Here is a 22,765-nt window from a genome sequence, read left to right as displayed (position 1 = left end):
TACACATCTATTCGTCCCAGTACTACAAGCTCCTTAGACAAATCATGCATTCACAGCATTTAGCAAATAATTACTCAGAAAATATTACCTTCCCAACCACTACCAACAAAGCAAAAACAAAACAGAGAAAAAAATATTACCCTGAAAAAAATTCCCATTTTGCATCCTATTAACCAAATTTATAAGAAATTCTGTACTCCAACAGGCTTACAATCTCTTCCAAATGTAAGTTCTCACATACATTTAACCTTTAGACAGAAGGAAAAAGAAAATTCCAATTTCTTAAACTTATATAATTATATTTAAAACTTTAGGACAAAGCTAAAAAACCACCAACAAATTAAAAATCAATTAACATGTTACAATTTAAACTGATACTGAAAAATTTCCACGGTATAATAATTGGTTAATCCGCCAAACCATAAATGAACATTTTCAACATAAATTTTGAAATAATTTAAAATAAGTCAGAGAAAGACAAATGCTATATGACCTCTCTTACTGTGGAATCTAAATATATATAGATAGATGATAGACAGATATAGATATAGATATATAGATATAGATACCCAACCAAACTTTCAGGTACAGAGAACAGATTGGTGGTTGCCCAAGGCAAAGGGTGGAAAGTGGGAGAAATGGGTGAACTGTTTTTTGTTTGTTTTTTAGTTTAAATAAATTGAATAAAAATAAATAAATTTTAGAATTGAAAAACAACAGGAAGTTAGGATAATATTTTTCTTTCAATCTTCTTTCTCACCATAGGGACTAGTTACTTATTATACTTTTCAGCTCACCATTCCATGGCTGAATTGATTAAGTCTCCTGACTCCAGGCTGAATTTTAAGCAGTAAATTTATTTTCCATATTACATAATATTGTTTTAAGAAAATATCATTTTCCCAAATGCCTCTCAATTAAAACCAAAAACTTATTAAATCACTGACATAATCAAATAAAATGGGAAAGACATACAGGGGTAGGCAAAAGTAGGTTTACAATTGTATGTAAATGACAATCTATCATTTAGGCTGAACAAAAAACTAGGTATAATCAGTTCCTCCAAGCTCTGGCCATCCTAATGAGATAATGGAGGAAACAACTGTATGTGAAACAAAGTTTATTCTTCTATTATTATTTATTAATTATTATTTATTTTGAATAATTATAAACTTACTTTTGCCCACCCCTATACACAAACATTTACTAAAAGTGATATTTCCAGGGGTTTTGATTTTTTTTCTTTCTACAGTACTTAAAACTACTGTTTTCTTAATGAGTGAAGAACACTGTTCTCTAAAATCACAGACTGATTCAAATTAAACATTCCATTCTTGCCTGGAGGATCAAAGTGACTCAATTTACAAGTACGATTTCTAAGTAACCTCAATTTACAACCAACATATAGAGCTTCAAATAAGGAGTTTCTGAAGACAAAAATCCCACATTTATCTAAACTTTGTGGTTTCCAGGAAACAGAACCCTAACCACTTTACAGTCCCAACCCGAGTCTGACCCCTTTATGCTTAGCCTGGTTTTGCTCTGAGCTTATCAAAACATTGTTTCATTTACATTTCACCTAAGCCCCACCCATTTACCAAATCCTAGAACTCTGTCTTTCCTTAGGTAAGACGTGCCTTGGGTCCCCTGATACGCAATCTGCCTTGTAGCAAGATCCAATAAACCTCACTTTATCAGACTGCAGGTTTGTCCCTGGCGGTCTTCAGTTGACTAGGCTAAGATAGATGATACAGTAATTTGATTCCAAAGATATTATGACTTGCATTAATAAGAGAGTAGCCTCAACCAAACTCTGGAAAGTGAATACTATAATATGAGAAAAAAGACAAATTAAAACCCAGCACCAAGGACTTATTATAAAGAGGATACTAAACAGAAGAACAATATGTGTTTCAGCTACAAACTGGGCTTGGCTGCTTCCATGGATATAATTCTGGAAGGAAAAAAAAGACAAAATTAAATCTTTAAATATACATTAAATTTTAGTATCCTAATCCTAAAATGGGCTATTTTCAAACTCTATGAAATTACTAATTCACATTATGTATGTAAGCACTGGGTCTGTGGCATTCATCAGTAAATAAATTTGGCTAAAATAAAAGCTATTTCTGTGTTATTTAAAAATTTTGTCTTTTCGTTGTACTTATATTTTCAACAACAGAATATATAAGAAAACTAGTATTTCACTGTATGAGACTGTGAGGTACATAATGTAAGTTCCATGAAGACAGGGATCATGTTTTTCTTGTTTATCACGATATCTAATAATACATAGCACAGAGCCTAGAAATAGTAGATGCTTGAGTACTTGATCAAATATTATGTTTAGCTGAAGGCTGACTTTCATTCTTAGCTAGGTTATTCAAAAGGACTCATCAAATAGGATAAGGAACTTCCCACTTTTAAGAGCACTGCACCTTCTTTTCAGCAGCTGAAGTTCATAAACAGAAAGACTGAAAATCCAAAACTAAATCTAGTTCCCTCATATGCTGGCACTGGTCTCACAGGCTAATGATTAAGGTTAACTTTGGTATACAGTGGAAAGAAATCCTGGGCTTCCCTTACCACATGCCCTGTGTGGGGATTCTTATGAGCATACGGTGGTCCTCTTATATGATTCCACATTTGACCAGATGTCATAGCGAGCACAAAACACTAGGAAACAAAAAATAATAAAAAACTCATATAACATGGTACAGCTTTTCCCACCTTGATTAAATTGATAGGTATATGAAAAGTGCATCTGCTCAAGTAATACATGAAGAACATATTTTTCATGTAAATGATTTCGTAAGTAAGGCTTATATTTCACCACAAGGATCACAAAAATAAATAATATTTACTTTGAAAGGAAAACACAATTTTAAAATTATAAATAAGTTAATACAAGTTTTAAAATTGAATATTGAAAAGCCTTTTAGAAGAATATTTTTTAAAAACCTGCAGATATTCTAGAGGTGACAATCTATCATTTAGGCTGAACGAAAACTAGGTATAATCAGTTCCTCCAAGCTCTGGCCATCCTAATGAGATAATGGAGGAAACAAACTGATTTTAAGGCATAAAATAAAAATATATAAAATCCTTTCCGCAGGTAAGAAATAAACAAAACGTTACCTAACAATACAATATTAGTTTTATTCACACAATTTTCTTCTAAAATTCACTTACCAAAGCTGCAAAAGCCCATCCAGTTTTATTAAAGAGAAATTCCATATTGCTTCTTCGAAGATATACAAGTCCGCCAATAACAGCTAAAAGCAATCCCAACATAAGGGGACCAGCATAATTTGGGGGTCTTATTACTCTAATCTAATGGAAAGGAGAGAAAAACATTTTAAAGTATGAAATTGATTCACTAATTAGAGAGGTTAAAATAATTTGAAATGAAAGCAATCAAAATCAGTGTGGTTACTTTCAGGGAAAATTACAGTTTTTAATTTTCATTCTAATCAAGAATCTACAACGTATCTTAAAATGGGATGGAATAGGTACAATATTCGGTTTAACTACTACATAATACCTTTTACACTAAGAAGTATTTGCCAAGTACAAGCGCTCATGGACTTAATAAGGTCAAAAGAGTGGTTTCCATTCTGAATTCAACAATAGAGGATGTTTTGTAATTTCACTCTTTCATCACGGTGGTTCTGTTAAATGCTACTTACGAAAGGACTGACCAACTATTTATTACACCACCTCAGGGATAGGGGGACAAGACCAATTAGGACCTCCCCAGTAAGATTCCAAGTGGACAATGGCAAAGTAACCTTCTACAAAGTAGAGAAACTTACAGTGACATCAGTTCTGTCAGCAATCCACCGTGCAATCTGCTCCGCCGAAAAACCACGCACCTGCAACTCGTATGTATCACCCCTTTTGGGTTTCCCTTTTGCAGGAAAGTTGATGAAAGTTGGAGCTGAATTCATGTTTAGCTAAATAAAAAGTAGTCCATGAAAATATAAGTTATCAAGAAAAAATCTTAACAGCAAATAATATCTTAAAAATTAGGCATTTTATAAAGATGAGGAAGCCCAGGTTTAAGTAGGTTAAGAGATGTGCCTAAGGAAAGTGGTAAATGGTGGAGCAAGATTCAAATCCAAGGCTGTGCCCTGGCCGGTTTTCTCAGTGGTTAGAGCATCTACCTGCGGACTGAAGGGTCTCGAGTTCGATTCCCAGTCAAGAGCACGTACCTTGGTTGCAGGCTCAATCCCAACCCCGGTCAGGGCACATGCAGGAGGCAACCAATCGATGTGTCTCTCTCACATCAATGTTTCTCTCTCTCTCCTAACCTCCCTTCCACTCTCTCTAAAAAAAAAAAAAAAAAAAAATCAATGGAACAAAGGAAAAAATATCTCTGGGTGAGGATTAACAACAACAAAACACAAAAAACACACAAAACAAATCCAAGGCTGCTTGTGACCTTAATTAGCACTTTACTGACCAAATAGAAACTCGTAGCTAAGAAATCTGCATTTTACTCCTTTAGAATGGAAAATCTCCCATACTGCCTACATTTTAATCTGTTCAGAGATTATGCAAAACAAAATATATTTATGAGAACTAAAATTGTCTTATATAGCTGAGGCAAGCTCCAAATAGAGTGCATTCTCAATTTGAAGGAAACAAGATCATGGTAAGATAGTGCTTTAACTCTACAATGAAAGCCAATACAAAATGGTAGCCATAAGCAGAAATAGTCCATTTTAAAAGGTTCAAAAATGTTTACTGATAAACACCACATTTCTCTATACTCTATGATGAAATCAGGGTATGTTTAAGAAGATAACACTGGAATTGCTAAGTGAAAGAAACCAGGACTGACTTATCTGCACTCTATCTTTCCTGACCTAACTGTACTTGTGAAAAACAGAAAGTCTGACTAAATCCAGGGAAAAGATGCTGATCATCAGATGCAAGCATTCAGGTTCACTCAGAAGGTAACCCTATAATGGAGATTAGACTGTATAAAACAATTATACTTAAAAGATGTCAATCAATATAATAATCCAACTCCCTCACTTTGATTCTATACTCACAATAAAACCCTTCTAAATATAATTGTTTAGATTTATACATAAGTGGAGAGGTATACTGATGAGTGGATATGATTATTTTGGTCTCCCTGACAGTATAATACGGGGAATTAATGAATTAAGAGATTAGCTTTTTGGCTACCAATGTCCATGGACTTTTATGATTTGGTGAGTGTGCACAAAGTCTCCAGAGTTAGATAAATTCTGACTACACTGTTAAAATTCAATTTCTGAGTCTGCAAAGATAAGGATGCAGCGTTCACTCCACCAAACTGTTGCCCAAATTTTAGGCCAAACTCTTCAATATTTGTTTAGCTGTACTATCTTTGGATTTCTTTAAAAATGTATCTAAAAAACAGGTATTATATGACTCCATTTCCCTTACAAAAGTTTTTAAAAAAATTACAGGGTTGTAAGGACCAACCCCAGTCCATTCTTTCAGTCATTATTACAATTTCTAGACTTTTCTGAATTTATTCATATACACACGTATGTACCAACAGAAAACAATGTTGCTTTTCTGCTTTAACACAAATGTATCATATTAACATATCATTCTGCAATTTGCTTTTTTATTCACCCGTATTTGAGAGATCTATCCATGATAATACATATATACCAACCTCACTCATATTTTATTAAGTAATTGTGTTATTGTTGGACCTTAAGAGTTATTTTGCTTTCTTCAAATTAAAAATAATGTTGCAATGAACAGCCATGTATTTATCTCTCTGTATACCTGTGAGAGTATTTCTATAGAAATGGAATTGTTAGATCAGAGGGCAGAAACATTTTAAATTAAAATGGTAGAGCCAATTTGCCTTCCATAGTTGCTGTACCAATTTGTACTTCTACCCATCAATGTAGGAAGTTACGTGTTTCCCCACATTCTTGTCCAAAGTTGATCTAATGGGTAAATATTGTATATCACTATTATTGTAATTTGTATTTCAAATGTTACTAGTGTAACATCTTTATACTAAATAAGCATTTTAAAACTATCCTCTAGGCTAAAGACACAATCAACAGAATGAAAGGGCAATCTATGAAATGGTAGAAAATATCCACAAGTCACATATTTGATAAGGGGTTAATATCCAGTATATATAAAGAGTTCCTATAACTCAAGAAAAAAAACTGATTAAAAACTGGGCAAAGGATCTGAATAAATATTTCTCCAAAAAAGATATACAAATGGCAAATAAGTACATGAAACGATGCTCTACATCACTAATCATTAGGGAATTATAAATCAAAACCACAATGAGCTATCACCTCACACCCATTAGGATGGCTACTATCAAAAAGACAAGCCCAGCCGGGCGTGGCTCAGCGGTTGAGCATCGACCGAGGATCCAGGAGACTGCGGTTCAATTCCCGGTCAGGGCACATGCCCGGTTGCGGGCTCCATCCCCAGCAGGGGGCGTGCAGGAGGCAGCTGATCAATGATTCTCATCATTGATGTTTCTCTCTCTCTCCTCCTCTCCCTTCCTCTCTCTGAAATTAATAACGATATATAAAAATTTTAAAAAATAAAAGAAGACAAAACCAAAAAGTAAAAACCAGAAAATAAGTGTTGGTGAGGATGCAGACAATCTGGAACTCCTGTGCACTGCTGGTGAGAATGTAAAATGGTGCAGCTGCTAGTGTTAAACAGTATGGCGGTTTCTAAAAAAAAATTAAAAACAGAAATACCATACGATCTAGGAAATCCACTTCTGGGTATATATCTAAAAGAACTGAATGTATGGTCTCAAAGAGATATTTGTACACCTATGTTCATAGCAGCATTATTCACAACAGCCAAGAAATGAAAGAAACCCAAGTGTACATCAACAGGTGAACGGATAAATAAAATGTGGTATACATATATAATGCAACATTTTTCAGCCCTAAAAAGGAATAAAATTCTGACATATGTTACAACATGAATGAACCTTGAGAACATTATGCTAAGTGAAATAAGTCAGTCACAAAAATACAAATACTGTATAACTAACTATAGTACTTAAATTCATAGAGGCAGAAAGTAGAATGGTAATTACCAGAGGATGGAGGAAAAGGCAATGGGGAGTTATTTAATATATTAAGAGATTCAATTTTATAAGATAAAACAAGTTCTGGAGATTGGCTGCACAACAATGTGAATACTGTACTATATATTTAAGAATGTTAAGATAGTGTTATTTTATGTTATGCATATTTAACCACAATTACAATAAAAAAAAAATTCTGTAGGCTTTAAAAATCCTTGGACATTAAAGAGCCAAAATAAGGTGTACTATTTTTGGTAGGTATCACTTTTTATCCATACTTAGCTAAAGATTTGAATTTCTTTCACAGATGGACACACTTATACCATTAACTCTAACTTTAGCTCTAAAAATGGGCATGGATATTAAAAGCTATTTGATATAGAAAAAAATGATTTTGTATTTGTACAAATTACTAACAGAAATTCTTTATATGAATTTTGTTAAAACATAATTTTTAGTTTCCAAAATAATCCCAGCTTGAATAGTAGAGAATAAGAAAGTGATTTCTTAAACTCAAGAAATTGTTTCCTTTGATCTAATAAAGCCTAAACGCACTAACCATTTTAGGTTGTACCATGTTTTATAAATGTACTGATTCCGATTTATGGAGCTGTATGATACCAGAACATGACCAGCACAATGACATACTGTAAAACGGGAACATTAAGCCATTTGTTTGACATTTACTGAACCTCCGTTACGCTTAGTAGTGATAGCTACAGGATGTTGGCTCTGCTCTTAAGTAACTAACTATATTCTTAGAGGAACTGCCTAACAACTATAGGGCTAACTCTACTATAAGACTGAATGTGTCGCCCGGCCAGGCGTGGCTCAGCGGTTAAGCGTCAACCTAGGATCCAGGCGATCAGGGTTCGATTCCTGATCAGGGCACATGCCCGGGTTGCGGGCTGCAGTCGATCAATGACTCTCTTATCATTGATGTTTCTATCTCTCTATCCCTCTCCTTTCCTCTCTCTGAAATCAATAAAGATATATATTTAAAAAAAAAAAAAAAAGACTGAATGTGAATACATTCATATATAAGAGAAATATAAAGAAAGTAGTGTGACAACACAAGAAAAGGGGTGACTCACTGTTCATCTGAAGGATCTGAAAAGGCTTCAAGGGAGTATCTGAAATGAGGCTTACTAGGTAAGTAGACTTTTGAGAAGGGACAGAAAGAGAGTATATGACATAATATAATTTTAAAAAACAGTGGTTATGTGTTTAGAGTCAAGAATGCATGAAGCCCGGCCAGGCGTGGCTCAGCGGCTGAGCGTCAACCTAGGATCCAGGCGATCGGGGTTTGATTCCCGGTCAGGGCACATGCCCGGTTGCAGGCTTGATCAATGACTCTCTCATCATTGATGTTTCTGTCTCTCTCTCTCCCTCTACTTTCCTCTCTCTGAAATTAAAGATATACTTAAAAAAAAAAAAAAGAATGCATGAAGTTAGGAGGACTAAGGAATTTTGACTTTAGTCTGTATGCTGCTATTTCCAAAAGTGCATTCCATAAAATCCGGCCAAAATGCTCCATTACATAGTCCAATAATTTGGGAAATTCTGCATATTATAGTCCACTATTAGAATGAAAGTTGTAACACATATCAGCATGTTTAAGTATATGAGAAGTCCTGTGTTGGGAGACAATTCTCAATGAGTTTCTGCAAGTTTTGAGAGCAGAGGCACTGACTGCTTTTGTTCTGGATGATCTTCTAAAGGATATTTGTATAGCCTTAGAAGATATACAGTCTCCCTCCAAAGTAAAAAGCATGCATGCTCACTACCCTTTACAGAAGATTTGCGTTTCCAAATCTTGGAGTTCTCCTCCCACAATGCAACCCATTGGCCCTCTTTGCACTGTACTATGGGAAGTGAGGATTGGGGAATTGGTGCACACAAGTACTGATACTTTGGATACTGTTGCTGCTGTAATTAAGTCCTTTAACTGTGACCCAGGAGTGTCATGTCTTCTGTCAGCATTTATGAAGCTGCAGCAGGCTAACTTGTTAGCTTGCAAGTAGTGTAAAACCCCAAACCCTGCATAGTTCTTGATATTCTGAATTAAAAAATAAAATTTAATTTTGTTTAAATTAAGGTTTATTAAATTTAGCCCAGGCCAGTATGGCTCAGCTGGTTGAATGTCATCCATGCACTGAAAGGTCAACAGTTTGATTACCGGTCAGGGCACATACCCAGGTTGTGGGTTCCATCCCCAGTCAGGGTGTGTGTGGGAGGCAACCAATAGGTGTTTCCCTCTCACATCGATGTTTCTCTCTCTCCCCCGCCGCCCCTCTCTCCCTTTCTCTCTCAAGTCCACAAAAACATATTAATAAAGAAATAAACTAAGGTTTATCAAATTTAATTTTCCCCCAAGTATTCTTATTAATACCTTCTAGAAAAAACTCTGATAACTGTTAAAGCAGACAATATGGAGAGAATACTATATATGGATGATAAGTGAAGCAGTTAAAAGGCTACTGCATTAGTTCAAATAAGAGAAGATGAGGCCCCTGGAACATAAAGGGTGTATGGCTACCATGGGTGTTGTAGAAGATGAAGATGACGAAGTACCACTAATGATATAGAACACAAGAGGATAGGTTTGGGTGAAATTGGGACAGACAGAAGTTTCACTTGAGACATAATGAATTTTTGGATTGGTAAATCATTCACATAAAGCTGTACAATAAGAAGTTATACCCAAATCTTTCCTGTAATATTTTATACAATTAGTATTGAGTAAAACATGCACAAATATATGAGTTAGACATTTGTAAACAGACAAAATTGAATCTACATCTTTGAATTTACTAATTGAATTTATGTCTCCTTACATGCAAAGGGGAAAGAACTATTAGAGGCTGAAGTTAAAAACACAGTTGAAAGTTACGGTTTCTGGTTGTGCATGTAAAGAACTTGAAAGTCACCACTCCACTGTAACAAGTAAAAAGCTGAATAAACTGAAAAAATTAACAACTCTTCTTGGATCCCTAAGAGAGGGAGGACATGGGGCAAATGACTGCCCTCAAGATTGGAGAGAGAAGAGAGCCATGAGTAGAAATTGCCTCAGGAACCATTACCAAAGTAGAAAAACCTGCCCTGTAAATGACGAATTGCTGGAGGCTAAGTGTGGACCACTCTGAGAGTTAAAAACTTAAGGGGTATACAGTCATAGGGGTGGCTACAATACCATGAGTTTAACCTCAGAAACTCAACTAGGTTCCCACAGTAAATACTGGAGAAAAATCCCTTCATGCTTCTGGCAGGCAAAGGGGGAAAAAAATATTCTGAAGTACGCCAGAGTACCGTTTTTCTTTTTTTCTTTTTAACTTTTTCATTTTTTTGCTAATCCTCACCTGAGGATATTTTTTTCTTTTCTTTTCAAAAATATATCTTTACTGATTTCAGAGATAGAAAGGGAAACGGGGAGAGAGAGAGAGAGACATCAATGATGAGAGTCACCAATCGACTGCTTCCTGCACCAGTATGTTTATTGGTCAAATCTCAAGAAAATAAAAAAATATTTTAAACTAAATGAAAATGGAAAAACTTACAAAAATCTGTGGGATACAACAAAAGCAATGGTTAGTGGGAAATTTATAGCACTGAATACATACAGGATGGGGCAAAAGGTTTATAGTTGTTCGTAGGGAAAAAAATAAATACAAGAATAAACTTTTTTTTCTATAGCTTTATAGTAAGTTTTGAAATTGTAAAGTGTAGAATCTCTAATTTTGCTCTTTCTCAAGATTGTATTGACTGCTCTGTGTACCTTAAGTTTTCATATGAATTTAGGATCAGCTTGCCAATTTATACAAAGTAGTCAACTGAAATTCTGATAGGAATTGCACTGAATCTATAAATTTGGAAAGTATTGCCCTTTTAACAATATTAAGTTTCCAGCCCATAAATCCATTTATTGAGGACTTAATTTCAACTTCTACAGTTACAGATGTAATTTTCTTTTCGTTTTCAAAATGAGTTACCAAATATGATGCAATAAATTTTGAAAATTTTTTTCCAATATTTTCTAGTTTTCAAAATAGAAATTTTGTGTTTCTTTTATTAAATTTATTACTAAGTATTTCATTCTTTTTGATGCTATTCTAAGTAAAATTGTTTTTCTTCATTTCCTTTTTGGATTGTTCACTATAAGTATATAGAAATACAACTTTTTCCATATTTATCTTTTATCCTTCAACTTTCCCGAAACTGTTGTAGTCGTTCAGTAGTTTATCCTTACTTAGGACTTTGTACATATAGTGTCACCCGCAGTTTGAGATAGTTTTACTCCTTCCTTGCCAATCTAGGATGCCTTTTATTTTGCTTTCTTGCCTGATTGCTCTACCTAGTGGCGACAGCAGGGATGTCGTCTGGTTTCTGATCCTGGATGGGAAGCATCTAATCTTGCACCACTAAGTATGATGTTAACTGTGGGGTTTCTGTTGATGCTTTCTATCAAGTTGAGGAAGTTTCCTTCCACTCCTCATATGTTGAATGTTTCTAGAAGGGAGTTAATTTTTCAAATGTTTTTTCCTATCTGTTGAGATGGTCATGTGTTAGTTGTCCTTTATTTATATGGTGTATTGCACTAAATGATTTTTGAATGTTTAACCATCCTTGAATTTCAGGGAAAATCCCATTTGGTCATGGTGTGTAATTATTTTTATATGATGGTAGATTTGGTTTGCTACCATTTTGTTTTGGAGTTGTTTTTCTTTTTATTATTTTTACTTTTTTACTTTTGTTCCAAATATTACAGATGTCCCTTTCTCTCCCCAATGACCCATTCCACCCTGTCCCAACCCCCTCCCCAGTCTCTCTCCACACCACTGTCCATGTCGTTTGGTTGTACATATATGCATGTAAGTTCTTTGGTTAATGTCTCTCCCTCCACCCACCCGCCTGCCCTCCTTTATCCCTCTGAGATTTGTTAATTTTATATTTATTGTTGAAAGTATTAGAGAGATCCCTTTTTTTCACCCATTGATCCCCTCTACCCCAAACCACCCTACCCCCAAGCCTTCCCCATACCAATGTCTGTGTGATGGGTTACGCTTATAAACATGAAAGTTCTTCCATTAATCTCTCCCCACCCACTCCCCATCCCCATCTTCCCTCTGAGATCTCTCAGTCTGTTCCATGATTCTGTCTTTGGATCCATTTTGTTTATCAATTTATTGTTAATTACATTACACATGAGTGAGATCATATCACACTTGTCTTTCTCTGACTGGCTTATTTCACTTAGCATGATACTCTCCAGTTACCTCCATGCTGTCACAAAGGATAAGATCCTTCTTTTTAAAAGTTGCATAGTATTCCATGGTGTAAATGTACCACAGCTTTATTATATACTCATCTACTGATGAGCACTAGGGCTGTTTCCAGATCTTAGCTACTGTTAATTGTGCTGCTATGAACATACGGGTACATAGGTTTTTTCTGATTGGTGCTTCAGGTTTCCTAGGATATAGTCCTAGAAGTGGGATCACTGGGTCAAACGGCAGCTCAAATTTTAATTTTTTGAGGAAACTCCATACTGCTTTCCATAGTGGCTGCACCAGTCTGCATTCCCAGCACTAGTGTACTAGGGTACCTTTTTCTCCAAATCCTCGCCAGCACTTGTTCTTGATTTATTGGTGGTAGCCATTCTGACCGGTGTGAGGTGATATCTCATTGTCATTTTAATTTGCATCTCTCTGATCATTAGTGACGTTGAGCACTTTTTCATGTCTCTTGGCAATCTGTATGTCCTCTTTGGAGAAGTGTCTACTTCGGTCCTTTGCCCATTTTTTAATGGGATTATTTGTCTTCCTTTTGTTAAGTTGTATGAGTTCCTTATGTATTTTGGATATGAACCCTTTATCAGATGTGTCATTGGCAAATATGTTCCCCATACAGTGGGCTCCCTTTTCGTTTCATTGATGGTTTATTTTGCTGTACAGAAGAAGCTTTTTATTTTGATGTAGTTCCATTTATTTATTTAGTTTCTCTTCCCCTAGGAGATGTAATGGCAAACATACTGCTACAAGAGATGTCTGAGATTTTGCTACCCAAGTTTTCTTCTAGGATTTTTATGGATTCATGTCTTACATGTCTTTTATCCATTTTGAGTTTATTTTTGTGTACGGTGTAAGTTAGTCGTCTAGTTTTTTTTTTTTTTTTAGTTTCTTTTTCCGAGATTTCATTATTGGTGTATAAAAATGCCATCAATTTCTGGGTGTTAATTTTGTATCCTACTAACGTGCCGAATTGATTAAACCTAGTTTTTTGGTGAAGTCTTTAGGATTTTCTGTGTACATTATGATGTCATCTGCAAATAATGACAGTTTTATTTCCTCCTTTCCAATTTGGATGCCTTTTATGTTTTGTCCTTGTCTGATGACTGTGGCTAAGATTTCCAGTACTATGTTGAATAAGAGTAGTGAAGGTGGACACCCCTGTCTTATTCCTGTTCTTAGGGGAAATGGTATTAGCTTTTGCCCATTGAGTATAATGTTGGCTGTAGGTTTGTCATATATGGCCTTTATTATGTTGAGGTATGATCCCTCTATTCCCACTTTGCTGAGAGTTTTTATCAAAACTGGGTGTTGGATTTTGTCAAATGCTTTTTCTGCGTCTATTGATATGATCATGTGATTTTTGTTTTTCAATCTGTTTATGTGATGTATCACATTTATTGATTTGCAAATATTGTACCAGCCTTGCATTCCTGGAATAAATTCCACTTAGTCATGATGTATGATATATTTAATATATTGCTGGATCTGATTTGCTAGGATTTTGTTCAGGATTTCAGCCTCTAAATTCATTATGGATACTGGCCTATAATTCTCTCTCTTTGTTGTCTTTATCAGGTTATGGAATTAGGCTAATGCTGGCCTCATAAAAAGAGCTTGGAAGTGTTCCTTCCTCTCGGATTTTTTGGAATAGTTTGAGGAAGGTAGGTGTTGGTTCTTCTTTGAATGTTTGGTAAAACTCCCCTGTGAAGCTGTCCAGACCAGAGCTTTTGTGTCCTGGGAGCCCTTTATTTATTGTTTCAACGTTATCAGCAATTATAGGCCCATTAAGGTTTTCTGACTCTTCCTGATTGAGTTTTGGAAGGCTGTATTTTTCTAGGAATTTGTCCATTTCATCCAGGTAGTCCAGCTTGGAGGCATATATTTTTTCACGGTATTTTCTTACAATTCTTTGTGTTTCTGTAGGGTAGATTGTTACTTCACCTCTTTCGTTTCTGATTTTATTTGGTCCTCTCTCTTTGTTTCTTGATGAGTCTGTCTAAAGGTTCATCAATCTTGTTTATCTTCTCAAAGAACCAGCCCCTTGGTTTCATTGATCTTTTGTATTTTTGTTTTTTGTCTCTATGTAATTTATTTCTGCTCTTATCTTTATTATTTCCTTACTTCTACTTACTCTGGGCTTTTATTGCTGTTCTCTAAGTTTTTAAGTTGTAAGGTTAGAGAGTCTATTAGAAGTTTTTCTTGTTTTTGAGGTAGGCTTGTAAGTGCTATGAACTTCCCTCACAGGAATGCTTCCATTGTGTCCCATAAATTTGGAGTTATTGTTTTTTCATTTTCATTTTTTTCCAGGAGGTTTTTGATTCCTTTCTTGATCTCTTTGGTAACTCATTCATTGTTTTAAAACATGCTATTTAGCCTCCATATGTTTGAATGGTTTCTAGTGTTATTATAGTTGATTTCTAGTTTCATGCCATTGTCGTCCGAGAAGATGCTTGATATGATTTCAGTCTTCTTGAATTTGTAGAGACTTGTTTTGTGTCCTAACATGTGCTTTATATTTGAGGTCCCATGTGCACTTGAGAAGAATGTATATCTGCAGCTTTGGGGTAGAATGTTCTGTAAATGTTAATTAAATCCATCTGATCTAGTGTGTCATTTAGGGTCACTGTTTTCTTGTTGACTTTTTGTCTGGAAGACCTATCCAGTGAAGTCAGTGGGGTGTTAAAGTCCCCTAGTATGCCTCTATTGCTGTCAAACTCTCCCTTAAAGTCCTCCAGAAGTTTTTGTGTTTTTTTATAACTTTAGGTGCTCCTATATTGGATGCATATATGTTTATCAGGGTTATATCCTCGTATTATGTAGTGGCCTTTCTTGTCTCGTTATGGTCTTCATTTTGAGGTCTATTTTGTAAGATATGAGTACTGGACCCCAGCTTTTTTCACATCCATTTGCATGGAAAATTTGTTTCCATCCCTTCATTCGCATCCTGAGTATTTTGTTTTAAGGTGGGTCTCTTGTAGACAGCATATTTGGGTCATCTTTTCCTATCCATTCAGCCACCCTATGTCTTTTCTTTGGGGCATTTAATCCATTTACATTTAAGGTTATTACTGATAGATGCTTATCTATTGCCATTTTAATTCTTTTTTAAAAAATATATCTTTAGTGATTTCAGAGAGAGGAAAGGAGAGGGAGAGAGACAGAAACATCAATGATGAGAGTGTCATTGATCGGCTGTCTCCTGCATGTCCTCAACTGAGGATGGAGCCCACAACCCAGGCATGTGCCCTGACCAGGAATCGAACCCTGATTGCCTGGATCCTAGGTCAATGCTCAACTGCTGAGCCTTGCCTGGCCGGGCGCCAGTTTAATTCTTTATGCCTACATTTGTCTCTCTCTCTACTTCTAATTACAGCAGTTCCTTGAACATTTCCTGCAATGCTGGTTTAGTGGTGATAAACTCCTTTAGCCTGTTTTTGTCTGGGAAGTTGTTTATTTCACCATATATCTAGAATGATAATCTTGCTGAATACAGTCGTCTTAATTTCAGATCCTTGTTTTTCATTACCTTGAATACTTAAAACCATTCCCTCCTGGCCTGTAGAGTTTCTGATGAGAGGTCAGCTGACATCTTATGGGAGCTCCTTTGTAGGTAACAGATTGCTTTTCTCTAGCTTCCTTTAAGATTCTTTGTCTTGAATTCTTGGCATTTTAATTATGATGTGTCTGGGCGTGACCCTGTTTGGGTGCTTCTTGCTTGGGACTCTCTGTGCCTCTTGACCTTGTGTGACTTTTTCCTTAACCAGGTTAGAGAAGTTTTCTGCCATTATTTCATCAAACAGGTTCTCTAACTACTCTTGCTTACTTTCGACCTCCTCTGGCACTCCTATATGGCTAATATTGTTATGTTTCATGTTGCCCACAGCTCCCTTAGAGTGTCATGTTTTTAAATTGTTTTTCCTTTTTAGATCTCTGATTGAGTGATTTTTTTCTACCCTGTCTCCTAATTCGTTGATCTGATCCTCAGCTTCCGCTAAATCTGTTTATTCCTTCCAATGTATTCTTTATTTCTGCTACATCATTCTTAATTTCCTTCATAGTTTCCATATCTTCTTTCATGTTGTTGAGCATCCTTACAATCAGTATTCTGAACTCTGTATCTGAGAGATTGCTTATCTCCATTTCATGTAGCTCTTTTTCTGGAAACCCCTCTTGTTTTCATTTGGGGCTTATCTCCCCATTTTGGCTCCCTGTTTGGGTTTGTTTCTATGTATTAGGTAGATCTGCTACAAGTCAGTGTTTTTGGAGGGTCTTTGGTGCAGGCCAATGTCAGATGCTATTTGTGAATGACCCTGAGTACCCTGTTTGGAACCATCAACAACCCTTGGCTTGAGGGCTCCTCTGCTGGGGCTGGGTGCGGTTGGACAGAACCAAGATGCAGACCAATGCCTGCTTTTCCAAGGCCCAAGTCCAGAAGCAGATCAGGCAAAGACTCAAAGCACTCTGAGGTCTGCCTTTGCCTGCAGGCTTATTGTGATTCTCTTAATGAGCCTCAGGTACAGAAACTCCACAGGGTGGGATGGATGATTGTTATTCAGTCTCTTAAGGAGCCTCAGGTTGTAGAAACTCCTCTGGGTAGGGTGAGAAGTTTTCAGCAGGGTAGGGCAATTGCTCCCCATTCAGGCAACAGCAGCAAATTATCTGATAAAAGATGTTCTCTGCAGTATGGGGGAATAAATAACTTGGCACAGGAATCTAGATGGATGACTTCTGATCTCAATCTCCAGAGCCTACAACCCTAGATTCTCTTCACACAGGTCCAGTCCACTCTGCCTTCCCTCTGCTGGATCCCAAGGTGAGTGGCTGTACACAAAACTTTTGTGTTGGCTCTTTAAGAGGGTGCCTGCACTTCCAGCCATCTCTCCCTGGCAGACAGAAACCCTGCTGCTTTTCACAGCCAGTTGTTACACGGGCACCTTTCTCAGTTCTGGTGCTCTTGGCTGGGAAGCCCAGCCTGGGGTTTAGGCCCCAGAGTCCTCAGTGGGAACCCCCACAGCTGAGATATTCCTCCAGACTTTCAGCTGCAGCCTGTGGGAGCCCAGCCAGCCCTCTCTCCCCTCTGCACTTCCTACCAGTCTCTATGTAGTCTCCACTTTTCCTCCTTGGTTAACAGGGTGCTCTCCAGCTCGACTTCAGTTGCAGTTGATTATTCAGAATGGTTTTTCTATATTTTAGTTGTAATTCTAGTTTAGTCCTGGGAGAGTGTCAGCGTAGCTTCCACTCAGTCCACCACCAACTTTAACCTCCTCAAGAATAAACTCTTGCCCAGCCAGGCGTGGCTCAGCAGTTGAGCGTCAACCTAGGATCCAGGCGATGAGGGTTCGATTCCTGGTCAGGGCACATGCCCGGGTTGCGGGCTTGATCAATGACTTTCTCATCATTGATGTTTCTATCTCTCTCGCTCTCTCCTTTTCTCTCTCTGAAATCAATAAAGATATATTTAAAAAAAAAAAAAAAAGAATAAACTCTTGTCCACCCAGAGTGGCTCAATTGGTTGAACACTGTCCCATGCACCAAAAGGTTGCCAGTTCAATTTTTGCTCTGGACACATACCTGGGTTGTAGGTTTGATACCCTGTCAGGGAGTGTACGGAAAGAAACTGATTAGGTTTCTCTCTCATATCGACGTTGCTCTTTCTCTCCCCCACCTCCTGTCTAAGCATGTCCTCCTGTGAGGATTAAAAATAGAAGAAGAACCTCTTTCATGTACTCACAACTTGAAACCTACTTTTGCCCCACCCTGTATATGAGGAAAAAAGATCTAAAGATATAAAATCAGCCCAGCCGGGGGTGGCTCAGTGGTTGAGCATCAACCTAGGATCCAGGCGATCGGGGTTCGATTTCTGGTCAGGGCACATGTCCGGGTTGCGGGCTGCAGCCAATCAATGACTGTCATCATTGATGTTTCTATATCTCTCTCTCCAACTCTTTTCCTCTCTCTGAAATCAATAAAGATATTTTTTTTAAAAAAAATCTAAAATCAATAATCTAAGCTTCCACCTTAGGACATCAGAAAAAGAGCAAATTAAATCTAAAGTTAGTGTAATAAAATAGAATAAGAAGAATTAGAGCAGAAGTCAATGAAATTGAATACAGAAAAGCAATGAAACCCAAAGCTTGTTCTTTCAAAAGATCAATAAAATCAATTAGCCTCTTGTCATGCTAACTAAGAAACAAAGAGAGAATACACAGTTAATAATATCAGAAATGAAAGAGGAGAAAGCACTAGAAATCCTATGGACAATAGAAGAAAACTAGAGCAAGTGTATGCCCAAAAATTTGATAAACTAGATGAAATGGACCGATTTTTTAAAAGGGACAATTTGTCAAAACTCACACAAGAAGTAGACAATCTGAGTAGGCTATATCTATTAAAGAAATTGAATCAATATTAATAATCTTCCAGAACAGTAAGCATTGGGCTCAGATGAGTTCAATGATGACTTTTATCAGGTATATAAGAAAAACTTTACAATCTCTTTCAGAGAATAAAGCAGAGGGAATACTTTCAACTCAATCTATAAGGCCAGAATTATCCTAACACCAAAGCCCAACAAAGATATTACAAGAAAACTAGAGCTCAATATCTCTCATGAACACAGATGCAAGTATCCTAAACAAAATATTAGCAAATGAAATCAACAATGTATAAAAAGAATTATACACCATAACCAAGTAGGATTTATCACAAGGCTGCTTCAACATTCAAAAATCGATTAATGTAATCTATCACAATAATAAACTAAAAAAACTCTCAGTAAACTAGAGGGAATGTCTTCAACTTGATAAAGAATATGTATGAAAATCCTACAGCTAACATCAGAGTTAGTTGTAAGAAACTCGAAGCTTTTCCACTAAGATCAGGTACAAGGATTTTCCCTCTCACCACTCCTTTTCAACATCATACTGGAAGTTCTAGCTAACGCAATAAGAAAAGGAAAGAAAAGGCATATAGTTTGGGCAGGAGGAAATAAAGCTGTCTTTGTTCACAGATGACATGATCATCTATGTAGAAGATCCAAAAGAATCTACCAGACTAACTCCTAGGATTATAGTAAGGTAGCAGAACACAAGGTTAAAATACAAAAGACAACTGGTTTCCAATACACCAGCAATGAACAAGAGGAATTTGAAAAAAAAAAATACCATTTACATTAGCATCCCCCAAAATGAAACACTTAGGTATAAATATAACAAAATATATATAAGATCTTTCTATATGAGGAAAACTACAGAACTCCGATAAAAGAAATCAAAGAAGTAAAGAAATGGTGAGAAATTTCATGTTCACAGGCATGGAATACTGTCTGAAATCACAATACTGTCAAGAAATCAGTTCTTCCCAACATTGTCTATAGATTCAATGCAATCACAATTAAAATTCCAGAAAGTAATTTTGTGGATATCAACAAACTGCTTCTAAAGTTTACATAGAGAGGCAAAAGACCAAGAATAGCCAACATAATATTGAAGAACAAAGTTAGAGGACTGACACTATTCAACTTCAAGCTAGAATAATCAAGACAGTGTGGTTCTGATGAAAGAACAGAAAAATAGATCAATGGAACATAATAGAGAGCCCAGAAAAAGAATCATATAAATATAGTCAACTAATCTTTGACAAAAGAGAAAAGGCAATTAAATAGAGAAAGGATAGTCTTTTCAACACATGGTGTTAACACCAAAGATATAATCCATGATAGAAATAATTGGTAAGCTGTACTTCATTAAAATTAAAATCTTCTGCCCAGCTGGCATGGCTCAGCAATTGAGCATCGGTCTATGATCAAGGAGATCATGGTTCAATTTCCAAACAGAGAACATGCCCAGGTTGCAGGCTCAGTCTCCAGTGGGGGGTGACCAATGACTCTCTCATCACTAATGTTTCTATCTCTCTCTCCCCCTCTCCCTTCCTCTCTCTGAAATCAATAAAGACATATTTTTTTTAAAAATTAAAAACTTCTGCTCTGTGTAAGAGTGTGAGACTACAAGCCACAGACTGGGAGAAAAAATCTGCAAAAGACTCATCTGATATACAATTGTTATCTAAAATATACAAAGAACTCTTAAAACTCAACAATAGGAGAACAAACCAATTAAAAAATGGGCCCAACTGCATAACCCATGGACACAGGCAATAGTGTCGGGAAGGCCTGGGGCGGGGTGCGGGGTGGAGGGGGTCAAAGGGGGAAAAAAAGGGACATCTGTAATACTTTCAACAATAAAGATAAAGAAACTTTTAAAAATATGGGCCCAAGACCTTAAGGAACATCTCACCAAAGAAAATATACAAATGGCACCCATCTTGGTGTGGTTCAGCAGTTGAGAATTGCCCTGTGATCCAAGAGATCGCAGTCTGATTCCTGGTCAGGGCATATGCCCGGATTGCAGGCTGGATCCCCAGTCGGGGGTGTGCAGGAGGCAGCTGATCAATGACAACTCTATCACCACTGATGTTTCTCTCTCTCTCTCTCCCTCTCCCTTCCTCTCTCTGAAATCAATAAAGATATATTTTTTAAAAAAGAAAATATACAAATGGCAAATAAGCATTTGAAAAGATGCTCCATATATCATCAAAAAAATGCAAATTAAAACAGCAAGATACCGCTACACACCCACTAGCATGGCCAAAATGCAGAACACCGAGAACATCAAATGCTGATGAGGATGTGGAGTAATGGGAACTCTCATTCATTGCTGCTGGGAATGCAAAATCGTACAGCCATATTGGAAGATAGTTTGGCAATTTCTTACAAAACTAAACATACTCTTACCATCTGATCCAGCAATCACTCTCCTTGGTATTTACTCAAAGGAGTTGAAAACTTTTATCTGTACAAAAACCTGTAGAGATGTTTATAGCAGTTTATTCATAATTGCCAAAACTTGGAAGCAACCAAGGTGTCCTTCAGTACATGAATCAATAAACAAACTCTGGTACATCTCGACAATGGAATATCATCCAGCAATAAAAAGAAATGAACTATGAAGCCATAAAAAGACACAGAGGAACTTTAAATACAGATTACTAAGTGAATGAAAGAAATCTGAAAAGTCTACATACTGTATGATTCTAACTATATGGAATTCTGGAAAAGGTAAAACTATGAAGACAGTAAAAATATCAATGGTTACTAAAAGTTAGAGGGAGGGATGGACTGGCAGGGTATGGATGATTTTTAGGGCAATAAAAATACTCTTTATGATACCATATTGATGGACAACTGTCATACATTTGTCCAAACCAGTAGACTATACAAGCCCAAGAGTGAACCATAATGTAAACTGTGCACTTTTGGATGATTATGTTGTGTCAATGTAGGTTCACCAACTGTAAAAAACTTACTACTCTGGTGGGGGATGTTGATAGTGGGGGAAGCTATCCTTGTGTGGGGGTAGGGGGTGAATCTCTGTATTTACCCCTCAATTATGCTGTGAACCGTAAGCTGCTCTTTAAAAAACAGACTTCATTTTTTAAAAAATACAGGTGAGAGAGGTCACAATTGACAGAGCCCATATATATGGGATCCAGGGCAGAGGAAAAGGGTGAAGCTTTCAACAAGAAGGAATTTTTCCACTAAGACAAGAAGCAAGAGGGTAAAGACAAGTATAGTACCTAACTCTACTAAGAATATAAATATTACAATGATGGCATAATTATGGATTAATGCTGTGATTTAAAAAGTTACTTGATAAACTGTCCACTAAAAAGTTAAAATGGTAATTTTTATTATGTATATTTACCACAATTTTATTTATATATGTAAGTTATTTGATTACTACCCAATTTCCATATTCTATTAGGTTAAGCACGGACCGTTACATTTCATGGTTAGCTAAAGTTTAGCTTTTATTTCACTAATTACTCTAGATCTTACATAAGACAAGTCCTATTTAACTTCTTGTGGCCATTGAAAAAGATGTATTCCACTTTATCCATAGTTTGCCTGTTTCTACTTAATAGAATAAACCAAAGATCTTACCATCTGAAATACATCAGAGCCTTCATCAAAATCCACCATAGCAAAAAATATCCTGTTGGTAAATGCACTGGAGTATCGCCAGGAATTTGCGAGGATCTGGAATTCTTCATCTGCTTGCCTAGATGTAATCAGGTTTTTGAAGATAAAATATAAAACATTTTTTAAAGCAATCTGGTTTATCAGCAGTAAAATAGATCCAAAGACGTAACAGTTGTTTTTCCAATGGGGGGGGCAGTCAGGCTCTGCTGGTGGGGTTAGGACAAACATTGGCAAACTCTGCCATTGTTTTGGCATAAGTCTTACCCCAAGTATTGAGGATTTCAATAGAAAGTAGTAATTACCTGTCTATACTTCATACTTTGTACCTATTTCTTATCTTAAAGC

The 22,765-nt window shown here is 36.4% G+C and overlaps 1 protein-coding gene across 1 annotated transcript in view; it reads right to left on the bottom strand.

Moving 5' to 3' along the window:
• MAGT1 (magnesium transporter 1) overlaps positions 1-22,765 on the bottom strand; it is a 55,368-nt gene that overhangs the window by 11,223 nt on the left and 21,380 nt on the right. Inside the window, exons 3-7 of the mRNA XM_081126776.1 lie at positions 22,382-22,499; positions 3,816-3,956; positions 3,193-3,333; positions 2,587-2,676; positions 1,891-1,954 (exon numbers count right to left, since the gene is read on the bottom strand). Coding sequence (XP_080982902.1) covers positions 1,891-1,954; positions 2,587-2,676; positions 3,193-3,333; positions 3,816-3,956; positions 22,382-22,499 — 554 coding nt within the window. The remainder of the gene's footprint in view (positions 1-1,890; positions 1,955-2,586; positions 2,677-3,192; positions 3,334-3,815; positions 3,957-22,381; positions 22,500-22,765) is intronic.

The sequence above is a fragment of the Miniopterus schreibersii genome (assembly GCF_964146895.1).
Source record: "Miniopterus schreibersii genome assembly, chromosome: X".
NCBI lineage: Eukaryota > Metazoa > Chordata > Mammalia > Chiroptera > Miniopteridae > Miniopterus > Miniopterus schreibersii.
The sequence above is the reverse complement of the archived record's forward strand: the minus strand, read 5'-3'. Positions and strand labels throughout refer to the sequence as shown.